Source organism: Typopeltis vanoorti, chromosome 2, assembly GCF_054136105.1.
Source record: "Typopeltis vanoorti isolate ZY-2024b chromosome 2, IOZ_Tvanoo_1.0, whole genome shotgun sequence".
Lineage (NCBI taxonomy): Eukaryota > Metazoa > Arthropoda > Arachnida > Uropygi > Thelyphonidae > Typopeltis > Typopeltis vanoorti.
The window spans coordinates 97,348,331-97,374,929 of NC_143550.1; the positions used below are offsets into that span (position 1 = coordinate 97,348,331).

At 35.9% G+C, this 26,599-nt stretch overlaps 1 protein-coding gene across 2 annotated transcripts in view; it reads left to right on the plus strand.

The window, feature by feature from the left end:
• LOC150109283 (synaptophysin-like protein 2) overlaps positions 1–26,599 on the plus strand; it is a 109,937-nt gene that overhangs the window by 43,912 nt on the left and 39,426 nt on the right. For both annotated transcript variants that reach the window (XM_090412391.1, XM_090412383.1), the window contains exons 4-5: positions 19,291–19,492; positions 26,136–26,324. In XM_090412391.1, coding sequence (XP_090268517.1) covers positions 19,291–19,492; positions 26,136–26,324 — 391 coding nt within the window. The remainder of the gene's footprint in view (positions 1–19,290; positions 19,493–26,135; positions 26,325–26,599) is intronic.

Here is a 26,599-nt window from a genome sequence, read left to right on the forward strand (position 1 = left end):
AACTCTTGAAGTTTGCTAGAGCTGGAAACATGTTAGAGCTGAAGTTTGCTAACATCTGGAAACATGTTAGAGCTAATTTCAGCTGGCCTGGTTGAAATTAGCTCTAACATGTTTCTGGCAATTTGACTAAAAAGATCGTGGGTCTATAATGCCCTCAGTATCCATAGCTTAATTATTCCAGATCAAAGCATTGTAGGCTCTATTAATTTTTGAATAATCAAATTCCTGACAGGTGCACAGGATGTTATGAAAGTGATATAATGTTTTCATGTACTGACTTCCTATTAACAATTTTCCTCTGAATGAATCTGTTATCTGTCAAGATTCCAGCATTATCGGATCTTATATTTCTAACTTTTAAGGAACTTCTTACTGTATCAAATCACCTGGAACTTGGTCTTGTTCTGGGTCTTTTTCTTGCCATCCTGACAAAGAGCACTTGTTTTGCTAATCTTTCCTCTACCATTCTGTTTAAATGACCATACCACATGAGATTAGCTTCAACATGTTTTTAGATTGTCAGACATACTAATAATAATGGCAAATACTAGTTGTATTTCTGCTCATGGCATGGACTGGTTATTACTAACACCATGTTCCAACATAAAAATGTGCACAAATTCACATGGAGAGAAGAGGCAAGGAATAAGAAAAGTCTCATTGACTATATTATTGCTGATAGCGATGTTTTCTCTCTGGTGCAGGATACTAAAGTGTACAGAAGATTTGAAATTGGAGATGATCACCATTTAGTCTTGAACAGGATCAAATTGAAATTCGTATTGAAAAGAAGAACGTGTAAGGAAGTTTTAAAGCGAATACAAGTTGAGCAGCTCTCAGATGTGAACTGTAGACTTAAATATACAAACATTATTCAAGAAAAAATGAAAGAATTTAAGAACAGGAATCAAACCTTGGAGATTCAGTGGCAAGCTTTAAAGAAAACATTGATTGATTCTGTCAGAGAGCATGTGGTGAGGTTGTCTGTAAGGATAGAAAATTAGAACTCCATGATGGACATAGGAAGTGAAAGAAAAGAAGAAAGCATGTCAAAAGTTATTGCCAAATAAGTCAGCTTGTGCTCTTAGAGAATACAGAGAAAAAATTAAGAAAGCTAAACAAAAGTCATGTGAAGACTTTGGTAAGAACCATCATCATCATCATCAAATTCCTGCCATGTATCCTCAAGGGGTGTACAGGATATGATAGTACTACATGAAAAAAATTACATCATTATTAATTTCCTATCTACAATTTTCCTCCAAATCAGTCTGTTACTTGTCAAGACTCCAAAATTATCAGATCTTATATTTCTATCATCTAAAGCACTTTGTACCGTATCAATCCACCTATATCTTGGTCTTCCTCTGGGTCGTTTTGCTGCCAACCTGACAGAGAACACTTGTTTTGCTAATCTTTCCTCGCCCATTCTGTTTAAGTGACCATACCACCTGAGATTAGCTCTGCTAACACATTCCTGGATGCTGACAATGTCAAGTTCTTTCCTAATATCCTTTTTTTTTTAAATATGATATTGCCATTGATGCCATCTGTTCACGCCTATAATCTTTCTCAGGACTCTCGTATCTGTGGTCTCTAGTCTTTGGTCAAGTGTTTTATTTCTGACCCAGCTCTCAGATCCATAAGTTAAAACTGGTTGGAATACTGTCATGTATACAGCTAATTTAGTGTTCTGACTAATTTCTCTCTTATTCCATATGAATTTATTCAGTTGACTTCCCACCATACCAGCTTTGCTGGTTCTGTTGTCTATTTCTATATTTAATTTACCATCTTCAGTAAAAATCATGCCTAAATAGCTGAAATGTTTTACTTGTTCCACAGGTTCTCCATTCACAACACAGTTGACATTTTCAATGATTCTGTCTATTTTCATTGTCTTTGTCTTTTTATTGCTGACCTTCATACCATATCTATTACAACAGCTATTCAATTTAGTCAGAGAATTTTGCAGACTTGTAGCAGATTTATTTAGAAGTATAACATCATTTGCATAAAGCAAAGAGCTGACATTAACATCTCCAATTTTGATATCATGTTTAATACCACTTTCCTTCATAATGTGATCCATGTAGATAATGAATAACAGAGGGGATAATGTACATCCTTGCCTCACACCAGAGTTAACATTAAACCATCTCCCTGTACTTTCTTCAATTCTAACTGCTGATTTTCAACTCAAATTAAACCAAGTATGACTTGATATAATGCCCCATTGACACCATATAACTGCAGCGTATTGAATAGCTTCTCTCTTGGTACCTTATCATATGCCTTTCCCAGATCGACAAAATTTAAATACAGATCTCTGTTATATTCACATGCTTTCTCACCTATTTGTCAAAAAGTGAAGATCTGATCCTGACAGCCTCTATTTGGCCTGAATCCAGCTTGTTCTTCACCAAGCTTTTCTTCCACAATTCTTCTCAACTGTTTCTCAAGTATACTTGCATAGATCTTGCCAGGAACACTCAGTAGGGAAATACCTCTGTAATTCTCACATGCAGTTTTATTTCCCTTTTTATATATGGGTACTATGATAGCTCTACTCCAGTCATCGGGAATTCGTCCCTCTGTCCAGGCTTTCTGAACTATGCAGTGCAGCCACTGTAAGACTCTTATACCACCATACTTCAGCATTTCTAGTCGAATATCATCTACTCCTACTGCTTTTCCACATTTCAAGCCTTTGATGGCTTTTTCTACTTCTAGTATGGATATGTATTTCTGACTGCATGTCTGGTCAGTGTTTTTTACCACTGTGCTGTCATCACTGCTCGTTTCATTTAGCAGTTTTTCAAAGTAATTACTCCATACTTCAAGGCTATCTTTTTCTCCTGTTTTCATGTCACCTTTATCATTTCTAATTCCTTTTACAGCAATCTTTCCTCCATTCTTAAGCTTCTTCAACAACCTCCAGAATATTTTGCCACCTAGTGATATTTATTTTCTATATTCTTGCCAAAGTCCTCCCATGACTTTTGTTTAGCTAGTTTTACACACTGTTTAGCTTTCTTACATTTGGCTCTGTATTCTGTAAGAGTAAAAGCTGACTTATTTGCCAGGAACTTTCGATATGCTTTCTTCTTTTCCTTCACTGCCTCTTTAACTTCCTGTGTCCACCAGGGAGTTCTGATTTTTTTATCCTTGCACACAACCTCACCACATGCCTCTCTGGCAGAATCAATCAATGTTTTCTTCAGAGTTTGCCATTGAATCTCCAAGGTTTGATTCCTGTTCTCAAACTCTTTCATTTTCTTTTCAATGATCTTTGTGTATTTTAGCCTACGGTTCACATCTGAGAGCTGCTCAACTTTTATTCGCTTTAAAACTTTCTTACATGTTCTTCTTTCCGATATGAAATTCAATTTTATCCTGCTCAAGACTAAATAGTGATCACTTCCAATTTCAAATCCTCTGTACATTGTGGTGTCCTGCACCAGGGAGAAAACATCACTATCAATAATAACATAGTCAATGAGACTTTTCTTATTCCAAGCCTCTTCTCTCCATGTGAATTTGTGCACATTTTTATGTTGGAACATGGTGTTAGTAATAACCAGTCCATGTCCTGAGCAGAAATCCAACAGATATTTGCCATTATTATTAGCTTTGCTCTTTTCTCCAAATTTTCCCAAAATATTTTTATATGTCTCACAATCATTTCCTACTCTGCTATTTAGATCCCCAACAAGGACCAACTTTTCATTTTTCATTGTGTCAGTTGCTTTTTCTAAAGCCTCAAAAAATTCCTCCACCTCTTCCTTAGTAGAACCTTCAGTGGGACCATAGGCACAAATAAGTCTCATTGTCCATTTCCCCATTCTCATATTTGCCCACATTACTCTACTTGAGACTGACTGCCATGCAAGAAGATTAGCCTTGTATTTTGTGTTGAATACTATGGCTACTCCTTCTTTTCCTTGATTGTCATTGCCTGAATATAACATTTTGTATTTATTGCTCAGAAAGATCTCACCAGTTTTGGTCTTTTTTGTTTCAGTCACCCCTATTATGTCGATCTGGTACTTATCTAATTCCACAGCTAGCTCCATTTCTTTGCCATTCAGGCTTCTTACGTTGATAGTACCGATCTTTAACTCTGATGTTGAGTTGGGGTTTATTTTCAGATTTGTTCCAGTAGCTGACTTTTCGCTGTTCGCCCTGGTTCCCCGGCGAAAACAACGGTGGCCTTGTTTAACCAGGCGACGCCCCAGCCCGCATGAAATTTTGTCATGCCGTACCATCATTCTATATTTTGGTTTAACCAATAAGAATACAATTTGGTCGGCTAAATCCCAAATTGCCAGCCCATCCTTGTCCGTTCAGTATCCAAGTAGATACCCAACAGGGTGCACCACGAGAAGGTGAGGATTGGACATTAGGTCAGAAGCCCTGGTCGGTTCTCCACATTCCTTTAAAGGCTATGTGGAGGTCTCCTCTCAGTTATACAGCTTTGACCCTTAAGCACCCCCTTTTGGTAAGAACATAGAAAATAAATATCAAGAAGGTGACAGGATATTCTGGAGGAATAATATCCTGTTGAAGTTCAGAAATGGAGGTAAGAGTGCTGTAAAAGGAATTAGAGATGATCAAAGTGACATGAAAACTGAAAGCTACTTATAATGTAAACTTAATCATGTAGTACTATTTTAAACTTTATTTAATCTTGTCGCACTGTGCTATTTTTATAAATTTACTTGACATATCTTATTATAGACCATCCATCTACTATAACCTTTGATGTATGTAGTAATTACTTTGAAAAATTGCTAAATAAAAAGTTGAATGTGGATCTAAATAGCAGACCTAACCTATGGTATATGCTAAAAACACTCAACAGACATGTAATCAGGAAAACATATCCATACAGTATACATGATAAACGGTTGAGAGGGATTGTGGAAAAGAAGCTTGATGAAGAACAAACTGGATTCTGGCCAAATAGAGGCTGTCAGGATCAGATTTTCACGTTACGATAAATAGTTGAGAAGTCATGGGAATATAACAAAGATCTGTATTTAAGTTTTGTAAATCTGGAAAAGGCATATGACAAGGTACCAAGAGAGAGAAGCTATTCAAAACGCTGCAGTAGTTGAGAAGTCATGGGAATATAACAAATATCTGTATTTAAGTTTTGTAAATCTGGAAAAGGCATATGACAAGGTGCCAAGAGAGAGAAGCTATTCGAAACGCTGCAGTTATGATGTCAGTGGGACATTATATCAAGCAATACTTAGTCTTTATTTGAGAGTTGTAATTCAGCAGTTAGAATTGAAGGAAGTACAGGAAGATGGTTTAATGTTAAATCTGGTGTGAGACAAGGATGTACATTATCCCCTCTGTTATTCATTATCTATATGGATCACATTATGAAAGAAAGTGGTATTCAACCTGATATCAAAATTGGAGATGTTAATTTCAGCTCCTTGCTTTATGCGGATGATGTTATACTTCTAAATAAATCCACTACAAGTCTCCAAGATTCCCTGACTGAATTGAATGACTGTTGTAATAGATATGGTATGAAAGTCAGCAATAACAAGACAAAGACAATGAAAATAGGTAAAAGCATTGAAAATATGAAGTGCATTGTGAATGGAGAACCTATAGACCAAGTAAAACATTTCAGCTACTTAGGCACGATTTTTAGTGAAGATGGTAAATTAAATATGGAAATAGACAACAGAATCAACAATGCTGGTATGGTAGGAAGTCAATAAATTAATTTATATGGAATTATAGAGAAATTAGTCAGAACACTAAATTAGCTGTATACAAGACAATGTTCAAACCAATTGTCCTGTACACCCCTTGAGGGTACATGGCAGGAATTTGATGATGATGGTGGGGTCTAAGAACTGGGTCAGAAGTAAAACACTTGACCAAAGACTAGAGACCGCAGATATGGGCATGAACAGGTGGCATCAGTGGCAATATTATATTAAAGACGAGGATTATTTGGAAAGAACTTGACATTGTTAGCATCCAGGAATGTGTTAGTAGAGCTGATCTCAGGTGGATATGCTCACTTAAACAGAATGGGGAGAAGAAAGATTAGCAAAACAAGTGTGCTCTGCAAGTTGGTAGGAAAAAGACCCAGAGAAAGAGCAAGGTGGATTGATATGGTAAAAAGTGCCTTAAAAGATAGAAATATAAAATGTGACAGTGTTGGATCCTTGAGGTAACAGACTGATTTAGCAGAAAATTGTAGATAGGTAATGAGTAATGCAGTACTATCATATCATTCTATACCCCTTGAGGGTAAATGCCAAGAATTTGATGATGTTTCTGGATGTTAACAATGTCAAGTTCTTTCCTAAAATTGTCACCAAAAAGGACAGTTACCAGAAATGGCTAAATTCCAAAACAATAGAAGCAGAAATAGAGTATAAAAGAAATAGTGCAATTGGAACAATTGCACTATTTCTTTTATACTCTATTTCTGAAAATAGAGTTCTGTTCCGAAATCTAGTTCTGTTACGAAATTGATGGAACAATTTCGTAACATAACTAGAAAAGGATTTATTTAAGCCACAACCCAAAACCCATAAAGTAATAAAATACATGAATAAAGAAATAAAAGAAAAGATAAAAATACAAACAATAGATTTAGAAAAAGGGGTGACCTATTTCCAAAATCTCTGGACAGATGAGAACAATGAATTAAAATTTTATAAGACAAAGAATGACCTAATAGAAAATATCACAATGTTAGAACTGAAAAATATAATAAAGAAGATGAAAAATAGGAAAATGCCAGGAGAAGACAATATAAATATAGAACTATACAAAAATGCAGGTGAAAAATTTAATGAAAGACTTATGAAATTTTTTAATATGGTTTGGATGTCCGGAAAAACCCTCTTGGAAAAAAAGCACTGGTTATCCCCATCTATAAAAAAGGAAATAAAGACAATTGCAATAATTATAGGGGAATTAGCCTGCTGAATACAGGATATAAAATATATGCAGGAATGTTACAAGAGAAACTAAGCAGCATTGTAGAAAACAAATTACTAGAAGAACAAAACGGTTTCCGAACAGGCCGATCCTGCATAGATCCAATATTTACTTTAAAATTATTAATAGAAAAGAGAAGAGAATTTCAAAAAGAAACACATGTGGCGTTTATTGGTTATGAAAAAACCTTTGACAAAATTAGTAGACAAAAATTGTTTAAAATATTAACTGATTTAAACATACCAAACCAACTTTTACAATCTATTCAAAAAATATACAAAAATTAAAATAGCAGTTAAATTAGAACACACCTCAAAATGGAAAGATATATCAAGAGGAGTAAGACAAGGATGTACCCTCTCACCTCTGCTTTTCAATATATATATAAATGAAATATTAACAATCTGGAAACAGCATAACCCATTTGGTATACAAATGAAGATAGATACACTACTATTTGCAGATGATCAAATAGTATTAGCTACATCAGAAGATGACTTACAAAGATCATTAAATGATATCTCAAAGCAATATAACATGACAATATCTAAAAAAAAAAAACAAAAATAATGGCATTCAAAGGAGAAAACCCAATAAGAAGTAAAATAGTGATAGATAATAAAATACTAGAACAAGTAAACACTTTCAGATACTTGGGATGTGATCTATCATACGAAGAAAAAAAAGACGCACTAAAATATCAAAGTTTGTCGAAGTAAATGGCATAATAAATAATATATTTAAGCCATCCTTAGTACAAAAACACACTAGAATCAGACTGTATAATGTCTTGTCAAAACTGACTCTACTATATGGAAGCAAAACATGGACCATGAAAAGGAAAGATGAAAAACGAATTCAAACAGCAGAAATGAAGTTCCTCAGAAAAACAGCTGGATATACCAAGTGGGACCACAAAACAAATGAAAAAATCTTACAATTCCTGAAAATAAAGCCAATTAATTACTACATAAGACAATATAAACAAAAATGGCTAGAATATTTAAATCGAATGGACAACAGCAGACTACCAAAAATATTATACAGATATAAAATAAGTGGAAAAAGAAGAATTGGAAGACCAAGAAAGAGATGACATGAAACTGGAACAGGCCACTTGGCCTAAATTCCATGTTAGGAAGAAGAAGAAGATAATGTCATTGATATTCGAGGTTATATTGCGATTGGTCGTCTAATTTAGCACTTGTGTAAAATCAGTGATTTGTTTATATTTTATTGTGTTTTTTTTTCTTTAGAAAATTAATATATTAGTGTAGACTTTTGTGTTTTTAGAGTGTTTAGTATCTTTATAACATTTTTATTTTGATTTTATTGTCGACATGGCACCAACGCGACGAACAGTGGCAGCAAAGACCACGTTGTGTGACAATTTGAATTTGCTTGATTTTATTCGGTGCAGTGTGTGTGTAAAATGTATTCATCAAGAAAATTAAAGAATATGTGGAAGGAAATTGTAACTAGAAAGAGAGTATGTATTAAGTGTTTCAAAAGTGGGTTTCTCTTAGGCGACGAGAATGCAGCAAATACCGATGGTAAGATGGGAAATGATGTTATTAGTGTTGAACATGTGGCCATGGAAATAGAGAATGAATGGATATTAATAAAGAAATTGTGTGCATAAATGTTATCCTTCATAGCACAAAATTAAAAAAATTTGTGAAGCAGCAACAGTTAAGCAGGGCTGAAAAAAAGAAAACAGTTAATCCAAAGGAATAATAAAGAACCAACCGGAAAAACAAGTTAAGGAGAAAATTATGTATGGAGACTCAATGATCATGGGACTACTTAATGAAAATGTAACAAAATAGTGTTTCCCAGGTGCAAAAATTCACAATATTAGCCACGCCATCCAGATGCAAAAAAGGTAAGTCGAAGGAAATGATTGTCTTGGTTGGTACAAGTGATTTGAGAGTCGAAGTATTCTATGAGAGAGGATGTAAAGAAGTTGTTAGAGACAAAACTGAAGAGGGAGAAGGTGAAGATTGTAAGCCTCCTGCTATGCTATGATAGAGGTGAACTGAGAAATAGGTCATTGATATCCAGTGAGTTTATACATAGATTGTGCAACAGGAACGATGTAAAATTTGTGGATTTATGGTTTCTGTTTGATGGAAAGAAAGATTTGTACAATGCTGATTCCTGAACTCCTTAGGTGTATGGAGAGAGAGCTTTGTTCACTGAGCATGAAGTACAAATTCAGTGAAGCCTAAGCAATTAGAGTGGAAGCAATTAAGTTTATGCAATGGCACCTACTGAAGTGTGTGTGTGTGTGTGTGTGAGAGAGAGAGAGAGAGAATGACCAAGTGAGAAATCTAGTCTCTCAAGTAAAACTATTGAATAGGGCAGTCAATTCAGAAAGTAAAGGTGGATGAGGGATGCTGCAGTTTCTATATACTAATGCCATAAGTATCTGGAACAAGAGGGAGGAGTCTTTGGCATTGGTTAATGCAACCTCGACAAAAGATACCGGCATTAGTGACACTTGGCTAACAGCTGATGATGTAGTTACAGGGATTTGAGTGTGAAGGGTTTAGTATTTTCAGAGAAGATAGGATGAGGAGGAGAAAGGAGTACTATTGCTGATAGCACATGAATTGTAGCCAAAAAGAATAGAGGACAGGTGGGAGGGGTGACTGTTGAACCAAACTGGTGTGAGATTAAGGCCAGTAAGACAAAATATATAGTTGGTTGGTGCAGATCAAGTGATTATTATGGGGACTTCAACTATGGAGATATACATTGAAAGGAAGGAAGATCTCAATGTAAGAAAAAATGGAATTTATACACCTACATACATAGTTTATTGACAATATGACACAATGTGAAAAGGGAAAAGAGATTTATTATCATTATTCCTGAGACTTCCAAGGAGTCCGAAGACTCATCGCAGGAGGACACCTACAACTGTCTCAACCACTACACCGAACCTCTACTACGAATCATCTCAATCAACGCCATCTACCTCCACCACCCCCACAACTAATATTTTTTGTCTGTAAATTGCATGTGTTCTGAAGGGCCGATTTGTCTCTGTGTGATGAAAAACCAGAGGTTTGCGGGAGAAAAAACCCTGCTACCTCTGTATGAGATTGACTAACTCACCTTCAATTGAAAGTCGTCCAGATAAAGATTCCTCCCGTCGCGATGAGAATCGAACATAGGCCTATTCCAATCAAAGGGTGCAATGTACCGTCTTTCTTCCAATTGTGCTATGGAGGCAGCCATCCAGCCTTTTGCGTGAACACGTACAAACACTCCTTTAAGCAGTCCTTTAAAAAGAATAGAGGACAGGTGGGAGGGGTGACTGTTGAACCAAACTGGTGTGAGATTAAGGCCAGTAAGACAAAATATATAGTTGGTTGGTGCAGATCAAGTGATTATTATGGGGACTTCAACTATGGAGATATACATTGAAAGGAAGGAAGATCTCATGGTAAGAAAAAATGGAATTTATACACCTACATACATAGTTTATTGACAATATGACACAATGTGAAAAGGGAAAAGAGATTTATTATCATTATTCCTGAGACTTCCAAGGAGTCCGAAGACTCATCGCAGGAGGACACCTACAACTGTCTCAACCACTACACCGAACCTCTACTACGAATCATCTCAATCAACGCCATCTACCTCCACCACCCCCACAACTAATATTTTTTGTCTGTAAATTGCATGTGTTCTGAAGGGCTGATTTGTCTCTGTGTGATGAAAAACCAGAGGTTTGCGGGAGAAAAAACCCTGCTACCTCTGTATGAGATTGACTAACTCACCTTCAATTGAAAGTCGTCCAGATAAAGATTCCTCCCGTCGCGATGAGAATCGAACATAGGCCTATTCCAATCAAAGGGTGCAATGTACCGTCTTTCTTCCAATTGTGCTATGGAGGCAGCCATCCAGCCTTTTGCGTGAACACGTACAAACACTCCTTTAAGCAGTCCTTTAAAAAGAATAGAGGACAGGTGGGAGGGGTGACTGTTGAACCAAACTGGTGTGAGATTAAGGCCAGTAAGACAAAATATATAGTTGGTTGGTGCAGATCAAGTGATTATTATGGGGACTTCAACTATGGAGATATACATTGAAAGGAAGGAAGATCTCATGGTAAGAAAAAATGGAATTTATACACCTACATACATAGTTTATTGACAATATGACACAATGTGAAAAGGGAAAAGAGATTTATTATCATTATTCCTGAGACTTCCAAGGAGTCCGAAGACTCATCGCAGGAGGACACCTACAACTGTCTCAACCACTACACCGAACCTCTACTACGAATCATCTCAATCAACGCCATCTACCTCCACCACCCCCACAACTAATATTTTTTGTCTGTAAATTGCATGTGTTCTGAAGGGCTGATTTGTCTCTGTGTGATGAAAAACCAGAGGTTTGCGGGAGAAAAAACCCTGCTACCTCTGTATGAGATTGACTAACTCACCTTCAATTGAAAGTCGTCCAGATAAAGATTCCTCCCGTCGCGATGAGAATCGAACATAGGCCTATTCCAATCAAAGGGTGCAATGTACCGTCTTTCTTCCAATTGTGCTATGGAGGCAGCCATCCAGCCTTTTGCGTGAACACGTACAAACACTCCTTTAAGCAGTTTTTCTTTGGGTAACATCTTCCTTTTAAAAATCAATTATGGCAGCAATTTTGTCCCATTTATATTTAAAATTACCTTATTTGCCAGCGTATAAGATTTTTGTACACATTTTTTAGGGAAAAAACTTTATTACTGAATATTATAATGAATTTACAGTATTTCAAATATAAAGTAATAAGTAGGTCTACTTTCAACAAATACCTAATCTAACTAGGAAAGAGTACCCACCTTTTAATCTTTTCATCAAAACCCAGAAATTCATCTCCAGAGCTGAATGAAGAGACACTTGAAACCTCTTCTAAATCAGAATCAGAGTCCTCATACAACAAATTGTCCTCTGTACGATCCAGTGCATTATTAATGCCACACTTCTTAAATGATTTAACCACTGTCTCAGTTTTCACAGCATCCCATGAAGCTTTCACCCACTCACAAATTTGCGAAATGCTAAGCTTCTTCCTGATGGCATAACCTCAAAATCTGAAGACTGCATCTAGTCTTCAGATTTTAAGAATAAACCTTAAATGGTTTATTAGTACATACATCGAAAGGTTGAAGCTGACTAGTTAGACCTCCTTGAATTACAGCTAACTGAGTTTTCATTTCCTTGAGTTTATTTTTAACATCTTCTGTTCTGTTCTGTGAGAACAAAACTGATCCATACTAGCAGGGCAGGCTCCTTCAACAGTCCACCAGGCGTCTAGACCAAATTTTATCTATCCATAACTTCATTCCTCCTGCATCCATCCAGCCTTTTGTGTGAACATGTACAAACGCTCCTTTAAGCAGTTTTTCTTTGGGTAGCGTCTTCCTTTTAAAAATCAATAGTGGCAGTAATTTTGTCCCATCCACACAGCAGGATAAAACTACCGTGTAGTCAGTTTTTTTTTTTGAGAGCACATTAAAAGTCAGCAGAACCTCATCCATGTTTCCTATTTGCGCAAATTCAAAATTTTCTCGTTTCCTTACGTTAATGACGAATCGATGAAATTCAATAATTTTCTTCATATTCAGCTGGCATCTTTTGTGATATTTTTGTTTTAGTCCGCATACATAGCTGATTTTTCTTCATGAATCTTGAACACCATGATGCCAGTGAAGTTGGCGATTCCTCTGTTAGTGGCTATCGCTTTTGCTTGATGAATAATTATTTGTGTAGACACTGAAAGTCTTGCTTTTCTGTGGTCTAAAATCCAAGTATTCAGTTCTTTTTCAAGTTCTGGCCATTTTGCAGTTCCACTTCGTATGTTATGTTTACTGCAAGTTGTGCTTATGATTCTGCCAAGTTCTTATCATTTTCTCAGTTGGGGGTGGCCCGAAATGCCTCTCTGCAGCCATGTTTCCATGTTCTTTAGCATACACAATTACACGTAGCTTGTATGCAATATTATAACAATGCCAACGTTTTTCAGCCATAATTTGCCAAGAAATTTAGAGAAAATTTAACAGCAGAAATTTATCGCCGTTCACAACAACTGCAACAACAATTGGGAAGTTTAAACGAACTTTCTAAACACACAGCTGTGATTGTCGATGACAGCGCATGTGCATCCACTGAACTCTACGTAACTGGAATGCTCTCGCACACCGCAAGAAAGAAATCGCGTAACTCAGAACAGAGAAAATTTCCAGAAATGAAAGTAATAAAAAACTGAGTATCATCGTATAAGATGCACCCTGTGTTTCAGACCTATTTTCAAAGAAAAAAAATGCGTCTTATATGCTGGCAAATGCGGTAAATATTGCAAATTATGGTCTTCCAAGTCTCTATCTTGAGCTAACTGGTAGATATCAGATGGAGTTTTGCAGTTCAGCCTACTGAAGGTTTCACATATATATTGCCAAAATTGTTTGCATGGCCTTCCTCTACTGCATTTGCCATCTTCTGATTTGTACAGGATGAGGGATTCCAAAAAGGACGAGACTTCAGGATGTCTGAGTTGATGCCCAAGCCATCTGAGTTGTAGTTTTTTTGACTATACTGACAAGTGGTTCTTGCTTAGCCAGATTTAGTGACACAGTCCATCCAGGTGTATCCAAGGATCTGAAACATGTAGTTCCAAATGAGTTAATTAGATGTGTAGTTTTTTTTGGTGCTTATTGTCCAGGTTTGAGAACCATACAACAAGATGGATCTACTGGTTGCATGGTATAGTCTTAATTTTGTTTTTAATGATACTAATGATAATTTCCAGATGGGGTACATGCAGCAGTCAGTGGTTTACCAATTAAAAACTGTTGCCATGTGTTAGAAATTAATATTAATAATTGTTAGAAATATTAAAACTTTTTTTTTTTGATGGTTACATAAGACAAAATATCTCCCAAACTTTTCGGAGAGAGACAGTCTTTCCTATTCGGATTTGGCTGATGTAAAAAAACTTCTCAACTTTCTTTGAAAAGGCATTTGTATTTGAACTTGAATCTATGGAGAAGACGAGCTTTATCCCACTGGATCTCATGTTTAGTGTCAATACTATGTTGTGCCAGACCAGACTTTTGAGGTTTCATGTATTCAGTATAATATTGATGTTCATTAATTCTTTTTTCCACAGAACAGCCTGTTTGTTCAAAGTATGTTAAGATTACATTCGCACGGTATCTAGTAAACACTATCTTCTAATGATAGAGGTGCCAGTTTGTCTTTTGTAGATGGCAACAGGTGAGAAATTTTGTTGATCAGAAAACATGTAGGAACAAGATATTACTTCAAAATCTGCAAATACACTGTTAGCCAAAATTGTGGAAACCTTTTAGAAAAAGTGTATTTTTGAGGTTTGATGTGTCGTAACACCACTTTCTTTTGGTGTAATACCATAAAACTATATATCAATGGAAAGATAATTTAATCAAGAATGTAATACAACAAAATTTGTTCAATTATCTGTATTCTATGAAAAGTTATAACCAGAAAAAAGAAGCACAACTTGCTTAAGTTGATATGAAGTAGCTTTCCTTCATTTGAATGTAGCCAATGAGCATGTGTGTTTAGATAGCCAATCAGGTATCGTCTTGTTTTGGCAATGAGCCAGTAAGGTCACACTAGGATTCAGCTATTGATGTCATGTATTGGAGCTTGAGAGGAGGACATTTGTCAGTGTGTTACTTGATTTCTATCAAGTTGGTTGGTTTTTTATGTATTCTTTCATTTAGTGAGCTTTTAAAATGTAATAAAATTAAAGAAATGGTGCAAAGAGTTGACTGGTCACCCAGAAAGCGATGTAAAATAGTACTATTAAGTGAACAAGGCTACAGTTATGAAGAAATTAGAAGAAAAATTGGTGGAAACTTAACCGAAGGTGGCATTTCTAAATTTTTGAAGAGGTATAAACTCAGTCACTACAAAACCAGACTGATAAAGGCAAGAAAAGGTGCACAACAGCAAGAGATTATAGAAGAATTGAGAGACTGTGCCTACGTGACAGAAGGAAATCATCTGGGTGTATACAAGATGAAATGGCGCAATACAATGTGAAGTTGAATACAAGGACTGTTTAGCACAAACTGCAGGAATTTGGCCTAAATGCTAGAATTCCACAAAAATAGCCATTTTTATCTCTCAAACAAAGGTTGAAAAGATTAAACTGGGCTAAAGCCCATGTTAACTGGACAGCGGAACAATAGGACTGTTATTTGGAGTGATGAGACCAAAATCTCCCTGTTTGGTAGTGGTGGCATAAAATACATAAGGAGAAAGAATCGGAGAAGATTTGCATCCTGACTGCATTACACCTACGAAACACCCACTTAGTGTTATGATCTGGGGTTGTATGACATCAAAAGGTGTGGGCAGAACTTGCGTAATTAATGGGAATATAAATGCCGAAAATACATAAATGAAATACTTGAGCCCAAACTGAAGCCTTCTGCACGTGATCTTTTTCAAGATAATGAAGCATTTATATTTCAACAGGATTCAGCTCCATGTCATGTTGCTGCTGTGTGCAAAAGGGGTTCCAAGATAATCATATTCCACTGCTGGAATGGCCTTGGAATAGCCCAGGCCTTAATCCATTCGAAAATCTATGGAGCCAACTAAAGAAACTTGTTAGTCAGAAGCAACCCACCAATAAAACCCAATTAATAGAAGCAATAATTCAATCTTGGTTTCACATTATGACAGCTGCGGAACTAAAAAAAACTTGGTTCACTCCATGGAAAGGCGTTGTAAGGCCGTAATTAATGCTAAAGGTTACCCAACTAACTATTAATCCACATTGTCAGAATTTTTGTATATTTCATTTTTTCTATGTGTTTCACTTTTCTTCTTTATAACTGCTGTTCTAATAAAAAAAAACCCTTCATAAAAGTTATTGCATTACATTCTTGATTAAATTATCTTTCCATTGATATATATGATTTTATGGTATTACACCAAAAAAAAGTGGTGTTATGAGGCATCAAACCTCAAAAATACACTTTTTTCCAAAAGGTTTCCACAATTTTGGCCACTAGTGTAGGTTCCGAGATGCCAGTGATATAAAGATTGGAATCCTGCAGTCTGGTGAAGAATCCTGAGATGTTGGAACATAGGTGTCAATTATCTGCTGGATTTGATTCGGGTTGTAACCATTACATTTCATTAACATTTTGATAGTGTATGTAACCACCTTCATATGTTTGCTTAATATATTAAAATAAGAAAATTCTAATATGAGAAATTACTAAGCTTAATTCTCTTTTACTTGGAGAGGCACAAGATTAAAAATTCCGAGTCTAGTGTGGTTGTTCTAAAAGTATGCTGGTTACTACTGATAAATTTAGAGAAGTAACTGTTGATTTGCTTACTACATTATATGGTTTATTGGAAAACATTTTTCAGATTAGGCTTTTCACTGAATTGGCGTTACAGAAATGATTCCAAGCTTGGATTGGATTCTGCCCATTCCATTCGACAAGGGATCTTGTTGAATCTGCTCGCTTATGTCGCACATCTCTCAAATGCCTTAGAGCAGAGGTTGGCGCCCGCAGTGAATTTTTAGTACGCCCTCAGAGAAATTATTGTAAACTGCTTTGGTGCTCGCAGCGGTAATTTTGCAGTGTAGATCGCAGTATATCTAAGAGATACATTCATTTCTAGTATGTGCTAAAATGCAAGAAAACAAAGAAAAAACACTGCAAATATAATACATGATGGTACAAATTAAGTGAATATTGAATCCAACATTATTTCATAGCTGAATATAGAAACTATAAGAGTTTAAAAGTTTCGTGCTGAATATATAGAAACTAAAAGTTTTGGCGGAGGCAAGCATAAGTAGTGCCTTATGGGCAACTCGTAGTAAAGGTGGAGCAAGCTCCAGACCTCTTTCCTGTATTTTCCATAAATGTAAAGCACATCTTGCAGAGTGACATGTATGATAAATATTGAATCCAACATTATTTCATAGCTGAATATAGAAACTACAAGCATTTCGTGCCGAATATTTAGAAACTACAAGCATTTCGTGCCGAATATATAGAAACTAAAAGTTTCGGCAGATGCAAGCATAAGTACCTTATGGGCAACTCGTAGTAAAGGTTGAGCAAGCTCCAGACCTCTTTCCTTAGTATTTTCCATAAATGTAAAGCTCATCTTGCAGAGGTCAGCAACCTTTTTAATATGAAGAGCGCAATATGAAATGTGAAAATTACGGAGGGCTCATGACAGGCATTTTTTCTCTCATTTCAGGCTTAGAAATTGTATGATTAGTTGTTTTTTAAGAAAAATGAGATTTCAAATTTTAACATTAAAATTTGAAATCTCAAATTTTTACCTTGCCTTTTACAACATATTTTTGTCACATATAAATATAAAATCCCATTAAAAATAAAACATGAATACAAAAAGAATATTCATGTTAACAATTAGCATGTATCTGTCAGATCAGATGCGAGTGCCTTGCTTTTTCAATCATAATGGCAAATGTATTTGTGTATTATGCAATAGTAGTGTGGCTATTTCTAAACAAAAAGTAATATAGAAAGACATTTCAAAACCATTCATGCCAATTGTAATTTTAAGTTAAATTATTTAAATCAGGAGGAGTCGGCAATGCAGCCCCTGCGAGCATCATGGCATCCGCAGTATTGCGCCCTTCATTAAAAAGGTTGCCGACCACTGTCTTAGAGATATCCTTAGATCCTCAAAAGCCTTAGTGCAACCACCATTGAAAAGATTGGTGAATCCCAAGTGGTTGCACTAGATATCTCTATGACTTTTGACTGGGTCTGGCGCAAGAGCCAATTAAGTAAGCTATTTGGTCTGTCCAGTGACTTCTGCAGCTGGGTTGCAGTTTTCTCACTGGATGCATATTTCATGTGATGGTTGGTGCTTCCTTATCTTCTAACTGTGCAACTAATGCTGGGGTCTCACAAGATTTTGTTGTCTCACTCACCCTGTTTCTTCTATACATCAGTGACCTGCTCTAGCTGACTACCAGTCCAGTACAGTTTTGCCAACAATGGTATACTACATTCCTCTTCCTCACTTAACAAACCACAATTTTATAGAGCAACAACCTCTGTAAGCCTATATTCTGATATTCCAAACCATCCTTTGATAGGACTTGGATAATAATGTCAATTTCAATGCTTCTAAAACAGTTTGTTTTTTTAAGGCATTATTTTACTCCTGAACAGCTATTAACCCTTTACAAATCGCAAATCTGTCTAAGTGGTTGCACTAGATATCTCTAAGGCTTTTGACTAGGTCTGGCAACAAGGGCCTATTAAGTAAGCTTCTATCATTTCTGCATCCATCTAGTACTGCTTGCACATCTGGGAAGTGCCCTTCAGAGTTCCCCAAAAATACTTGTTGCAGTGCTGATTAACGAATCATCTCTTAGCCTCTCAACCACTTTCGCATATGTGTGTACTGCATGCACCTTCTATAGATATTTCCATTATAAATGTTCGTCAGAATTATAATCAATAATTCCCCTTTTTTCTACCAAATTCATTGAAATGTGCATCTAGCACCCAACATCCCTTCACAGTCAAACTTCATAATTATAGAACAAGAACTACTGCTGCTGTATTGTGGAACAGCCTTCAAATCTGATGTGATCATGTTCCTTGTTTCCCAATTCTCTTCCCTATACATGGTACTAATGTACTATAGGTTGAACAACCAACTTCTCATGTGTCGAACATTAAAAAAAAAAAATGCTGTGGTAAGTCACTTCCTATTATAGGACTGAAATTTGACCTGCTGTAACTTGGTTCTAAGTTGCTGATTGTATTTTAAATTTTAGTTAACCTCCAGCTCCTGCGGTGCCAGATATTCACTAAGGGAGCAGGAGGTTGGTTCACTTTTTTACATATTGAGATTGTTTTTATATTATATACTTTGTAATTGTAAATATTGTCCACTGTATCACATTCTCAGATATCTTCATTTACTAAAGGTTTCTTGCCATTAATTTTCTACTCTAGGTTTTTTTGTAAATGTTATTTGATGGATTGATATAATTCAGGTTGAGTTTTAAAAAAATTTATTCAGGTTTTAATATTTAAATGTTTGGTTGCATAAACCAGCTTTTAATCGTAATATAAATTTTCTTTGTTTTGTATATTTATTTAATATATTCTTTGACTTATATAACCCTTTGTGCTTTGAGAAATAAGATAATAGTTTAAATTTGCATGTAGTTAGTGATCACAAATGCCATCTAAACTAAGTTTATTTACTTTAGTGAACGAAGCCATCCTCTTGAAGTCTTTATGAATTGCACCACATCCATAACGGAAACAATTAATCTTCCATTTGATTTCTCAAGTTCAGCAGAATTCTTTGTAGCAACAGGTGTTCTTTCTTTTCTGTATGCGCTTATAGCAATTGTTATTTATGTATTCTTCCATGTGCTATACAGGGAAAACAGGATAGCACCTTTAGTTGTAAGTATAAATTATTACCTTCTTTGTTATTAAATCCATTAGTGGCAGATTTTCTTTTGAGTAGTGTTTTAAATGTTGCATTTTTATCCAGTAGTTCTTGTCTTATGCAGTGTGTTATGCTTACCGTTTAGTCAATATTGTAGAAATGATTGAAAATTATAGAAATTTTCAATCATTTCTATAATTTGATAAACTGCCCTATTTTTTTTATTTCATTAGTTAAATTTTTATCCAGTAGTCAACAGTTGTAGGCATCCTTCGCAGATTCATTTTCAAGTCACATGCTATAAAGAATATCTTCCTAATACGCTATTATAGAGCTTTATTTTTGATTTGTTGATCGAAATGGATATCCTGGATAATTCAGGAGATTATGATATTTCTATATTAGGTCTGGTGTGATAGATCCAGGAACTAATTACCATGTAATGCCTCATGTATGTCTTAAACATATTACTTCAAGATGAATTGTTTCTGGAGAAGGCTCTCACAATTTTTGTATTTTTGATAATCTTGAAGATGGGAAGACCATGATTTGCAATTTATGTAGCCATTGTTGGTTAGCCATAGCTCTTGGCTAAAGAAGGCCTAAGAATTTGTATCCAAAATCTTGGGAAGTTTAACACAATCATTAGGCTGGTTTAACAAACCTGCAGCTGATTCTAAGAAAAGTCTTTAAAATTTATATTTGTTATGGGGAAGCATAGTAGTTGTTTCCATTCTATTCTATGTAAGATATCCAAAGTATGGTCAGCCTAGACCATACTGATTATAATTTTGGCAGCAGATGTATTATGTTCTTCTAGGCAAATGTTTTTAGATCTCTTGGTGTTTGACCATAAGATAATTTGCAAGGAATCTTGTAAACTCTTAAACACAGAGAGAGTGGGAAGAATTGGATCCTTAGTAAATAAGAGCAGCTAGCTTCAGATGAGGTTTGAAAACAGTAGATTATATATAGTTGTGGCTGTTTTTTCTGCGGTGCTTCAGATATAGGAATTGTAATAACATTACTGTAGTTTGTTCATAGAGTTCAGGAGAAAAGAGGAAAAACCAATCTCTTTTAGCATTGGGGAGGAGGGTATGGCAAAGAAGAGTTCAACTGAAAGAAAAACCTGGTTGGAACAGAGGTTGGAGGCTCTGTTGACAAAGGGTTGATAACTCCTTGCTGTTGAGAGGGTGGGATGATGAACATATGATAAAACCAGTCATATGCAACTTTGCTCATCTGTGATTCAACCATTTTCCTTTTCAAATGGTACAACTGTAACAACTAAAAATAAAGCTGACCTAACATCCTTCAACTCCTGAATACAAACGATGGCAAATCACATCCTACCATGTCAGAATCTTTGTTATTTTAAGATTCTGCTATGGTAGGATGTGATTTGCCATCATTTTTATTCAGGAGTTGGAAGAGAAGAATGATGTTAGGTCATTGTCATTTTTAGGTGTTGTTGCAGTTGTACTGTCTGAAAAGGAAAGCAGTTGAAGCACAGATGAGTAGGAGTTGCATGTTACTGGTTTTAACAAGAGACCAGAAGGCATGAATGCCATTTATGCAAGGATAATGTTTTCTGCATTTGGCTCTTTACCGTTTGTTTGCTTTGGTATTGGCTACTGAGAAATAGGACTAATGTTAATGTATTGAGCCACTTTTGGTATGCTGAATTTTTTTGACAGACTGAAATTTAAATATTCATTTCAAGAAAAATGAATGTACAGAACACTTGTCAGTTTTATTTGCATAAAATTTTTATCAACTATCAAGTGTATTGTCGGTTTGAATTCAAAATTTAAACAAGACATAAACAAAAGTGAATGAACATTGAGAATGTGTCATTCACACAAGAATTGGATAGCACAGTCCAAATGCTCTAAAGTATTAATTTTTTTTTAAGTTTGGGTGAACTGCATAAAGAACAATTTCCAATAAGGGGGTATAACTTAAGCTCATCAAATGTTTTCAGATTGGAGCATCAACAAAGAAAATGACGTGTCGGGGTATACCTTTTCTCTCATTGGATATTGTGCTAGAGCATACCTATCTGGGACAAATGATATCCTTTTACATGATGGACAAGACCTAGAAATATAATCTAGAGTGACTAGGATATTGAATAATTGCTGAGATTGGGTGTGGATGAAAGCTAATCTGCCCATTCCTCTCTTCAAGGAAAGCAGTTGGATTCCATTACTTTACATTGTCCATACTGATATATGGTACCAAACTTGGTCTTTAACCAGTTATTCTTGGTTTCTTTGTTATAGTAGGCCAGTTAGCAATGGAAAGAAACATTTTGGGAATTAAAGAAGCACAGAAGACAAATACCAACATTAGTCAGGTCAAAAATTAGTTGTTCAAAAAACCAAACAAATAGATTTAGGGTGGTTGTGTATGAATGATGACAGATTGACTTTCCTTACTACATTTGGTATCCCTGTGTTAGATCCTGAATGGAGGATTTTCTAAGAAGTTGTTCATTCAGAATCTAACATGAAAATTCTAACTAATTTAAAATAATACCTGCACACCAGCAGAAAGTAATAAGACCTTGTTGTATGAGAGAATGCATATTAATATGTGAATTGTATTAGAAATATTTGTAGTCAAAAACAGAAAACTAAACTAGAGAATTGTGTACAAATTAATGATTCCATGTAAAAGAAATCTTAGGTTAAATTTGTGTCCTATTAAGCTATTTCAAATAACGTAAGTCGACAGACAGGTCTTGAGTAACAGTGCAAAGGTTGCGTCTGAAACGCACATATCGGTTGTACCGCCGGAGGCTACAGCGTACACAGAAAATAACATAAGCGCGCTTTTCTCGAAGACATGGCAGGCACAGTATAAATATAAATTTGCCAGTATCTGAAAAGGAAATATCCCTAGGTGGAATCTAGTTAGGCTACACACAAGAAAAGATAATAGAGGTTAATGAAGTATATAAAAAAAAGAAAGAGAGAGAGAAATATAACAATGACAAAATATAAATATAACAATGGCGCAGCAGTCGACAGGATGTGTTTAGGGTCCCTAAAATTTAATTGAATAGATCCTAAAGCACTGTAAGTTGGTCTTGAACTCGCATCAGGCAGTCAGGCAGTAATTGGAACTGAAAAATTTGAGAAAAGGTTACATTTAATAAATTGTAAGCTGATGGCAGATATGTCTCATCCGACCAGTTCTGAATTGGACGAATTTTTCCGAATAATAAATCCCCAACAAGTATTCCCACAATTCTCAGGCGAGGAGGCGGATGACGTTATTGCATTCTTTTGCTACGTCGAGGAATTGAGAAAAGTTGGCAGATGGACAGATTTTCAACTTCTTATACTACTGCGCAGTAAACTAGTAGGGAAGGCGAAAATCTTCCTCCATTCATCGCCTATCCTGAGAGAGACCCTGGAACATAAAAAATTTAAAGTAGTACTAATTTCAGAGTTCTCCAAAAGGGGACTGGGTCAGACACTAGGGGAATTGTACAGGTGCACACAGAAAGAAGGGGAAAGGGTAACAAATTATTTAAACAGATTATTGTTCACCCGATCTTTCAGGACATCGACAGAAGAGAGGGCACACCTTGAATGGATGGGCTTTCAACGATTCATATCATGCCTAGTGGGTGAATTGCAAGAAGCTGTTTTTACAAAAAATACGAGAAGCCTTGATGAATGCTATAACTTTGCCAAGGAGAGAGAAGGGGTACTAGAGGAAATGGCCCACGCCGATTCCCTGAGAGCACTACTGTTGGGGAGGATCAGACGTGCACCTTCTCTTCCTCCCCTGGAGCATGAGGGCAGGACTAAGCTTAATGAGAGTACAAGCCATGTGATATCCCCAGAACACTGGAGTGAAGAAAGGGCTGGGAAACAAGACCTAGATGGGCAAAGAGAAAGTGTGTTTGCACACTCTAGTGAATGGGTATGAAAGAATGAATTGAGTGAAATCAGCACTTGTAGAGTGTAGCCATGGCAGAAGTGCAAGGAAGGATACCACTGTCCCTAGTGGATGATTTTATTGAGAAAGTCCCTTGCAGTTTCCTGTTCGACACTGGAGCCCACGTTCCAGTAATTCCCATGTCGTTATTCAGGCAGCTCATTAATCTGTCTCCTGATAGTCTGGTTGAATTACGAAAATCTATTAAAATCATAGGCATTGCCAAGATTGGACTACACTCAACAACCAAGGCTAGTGTAAAACTCTGTTTTCCCGTGAGTCTCACACATGAAGTGCTAATCCTTCCTGAACTAGCTGACACAAGCAATCAGATCATATTAGGGCTTGATTTTTTAGAAAAGCATCACTTCATGTGTGACTTTAAGCACCTAATTATAGGGAGAGTAGGGATCATCTTAAGGGCATTAAAACTAAGGGTCGTGCAGGAAAAAAGGATACAACAAAAAGAGGGTGCTAGAACATGGGATATAAGGCAATGCACGCCATATTGCAAGGCTTTTTGTTCCGGATTTCATCTCGAGGATTCTTGACCGGTGGTTGGAGAAAGGACGAGCCAGGGTTCTATGATGTCAGACAGTGGGCTGTTTTCCTGATTATGCTGAACAAGATTCCATGCAGAGCCATACGCGAAATATCAGCCTATGCAGCAGTCGAGCCAGCCGTTGGATGTCCCATCGGAAAGGAGCAGAGATAGCCCTCAGTCATGGAAGGAAATAGTTAGAGTCTGGCAGCAGTAGAAAGGACGACGTAGCCAAAAGCCAGGTGCTGAGATTGCCGATTTGTTATATGTTATGGAAGTGATAGAAGATTGAAAGTTATGTTTGATTAAGTAATGTGGACAATCCTTTAGAGAACTTGGATAAGATTTCGTATTTGAGACAGCAAAATTCTGTTGGACAAGGAATTGTCAGGAACGAATCTAATTGTATGACTGAAGTAATAAGTGTATTTTGTTTAGTAGATAACCTTAACTGAGAAAGCAACACGTTGTATAGTATGTACTCTATGAATAGCATGCATGAGAGAATCTTAATTTAGTGTAATATTGTCATAACAATTTGATCTGTCTAGGTGAACTTGATTAATTTAGATTTGTGAGAATTATCTTAGCATGAGATTTAACTTAGCAAGAGATTTAGAAGTTTTAGTAATTTCATTCAATTTGGTTGTAATTGTCATTTAGTTCCAATAAACATGTTTTATTGCATATGCCTGAGTCATGCCTGAATTCGAGGTATCAAATTACCACTTATAAAATTAGAACCATAGCGGGTGAAATTTTAGATATATATGTTTAAGTAATAGATCATTGGTCACGACTGCAAAGTACCGATATCTATTTAAGTGTGTGTTAGAGTGTATGCCAGTGAATCTAGGAATATTTCTCTGAACTTGAATAAAATTGCTGTTATAGGATACTGGCTGGTGCAGTATAAATATAAATTTGCCAGTATCTGAAAAGGAAATATCCTTAGGTGGAATCTAGTTGGGCTACACACAAGAAAATATAATAGAGGTTAATGAAGTATATAAAATAAGAAATTGGAGAGAAACAACAATAAGAAACAATAACTATAACACCTGGAGAGGTAAGAAACCTAGAAGATGGATGTTGAGGTGGAGAGAAGATTATAGCAGGAAACAACTGGATTGAGGATATCCTTTGTGAATGTAGAAATTTGGGAGATATCTTTGCACAGCAATGGGACTTTACTGGCTGATATCAGTCTTTTTTCAGAGAATACTTTGCTTGGAGGAAATGGCACATTCATCAAATCCAGATTGTTCTGACTTGTGAAATTTAATGTATTCTAGATGTTGCTCATGATGAATAGCCACAGATCTGGTTTGGCCAAAGTATGAGGGCCCAAGTGCAGGGAAGAATTTGATAGATATCAAGGCCAAAGAAAGAGAGGGAGAGAGGTCTTCCTTTTGCAGAGTTTAGAAACGGGGAAAATTTAATAATCAGGTGAAAGGCACTCTGATATTAATAGACATGAGTAAATTTGAGATTTGTTCAGATGCACCTCTGACATATGGGAATAGGAAGATATAGTTGCGTTTCTTGGGAAATTGTCAGAGGATCTAGATGATGCTGTGTTAATATTTGCCATTTGACCCCAGTCTAAAATAGTTTCCGATATCAATGTCTGCATTCTCATATTGAGTTCACTATAGGAAAGGAGAGTTAATCAAAATTGAGAAATTCTGAATTAACATAGCACATTTGCTCTTCTCCTTCATTCTTGCAACAGGATTTTTCCAAGTATTAATGGAATTGAAAAATTACAATCCTCATCTCATTCAGTGGATACAACTTGTACAATTTTACACTCAAGGATACTGTAATAGAATGCAGGGTTCTGAACCTATTGGCACAATCTTGAAGTTTCACCTGATATCCACATTTTTTTGGTCAACTAAATTTCTAATCTCTTGCCAACAAAAAGCAAATTTGCCTGTCTGTAGGTGATAGAAGCAGATGGAATACTTTGCAATAGTGTATATCACACTGATGGACAAAAGCTTGTTAGCCACTGGTTTCCCACTAATAGTATGAACTAAATACTAAGTTGAGTGGATGATGGTTAGTGATTTATTGTGTGTGTGTGTGTGCATGCATGCATGCACGCACATATCAATGTCTGATTTTATAAATAATTGAAAATCTTGTTCCTACAGGATTTTGGTGTGACAGGTGTCTTATCATTGTTCTGGTTGGCTGCTTCAAGTGCTTGGGCAGAAGGGGTTGGTGATGTGAAGTATTATATGAATCCTAAAAATCAATTTTCCTTTACCACATTTTGTAAACTTAATGACGATTGTGAGGTAGTTTCCAGTGGAAGTTATGGAACATTACATGTGTCATTGGTAAGTAGCATTTGGAAAATTCAGTTTTGTTCCTTACATACTCAATAATTTAGAAAATTTCTGTAGTTATTGTTATACAAATTATGCACTAAATGATAGTAAATTCTATGCAAAGAAAAGTGATTTCAAGGATTGATTTAAAGTGATAAATAATTATTTAAGTTTTGTAGATCTGTAAAAATGACTAGGTGCCAAGAGGAAAAGTTCTTCAATATACTACAGTTATGATGTAAATGGGATGTCATATTGAGCAATACATATTCTTTAAGTTTGTA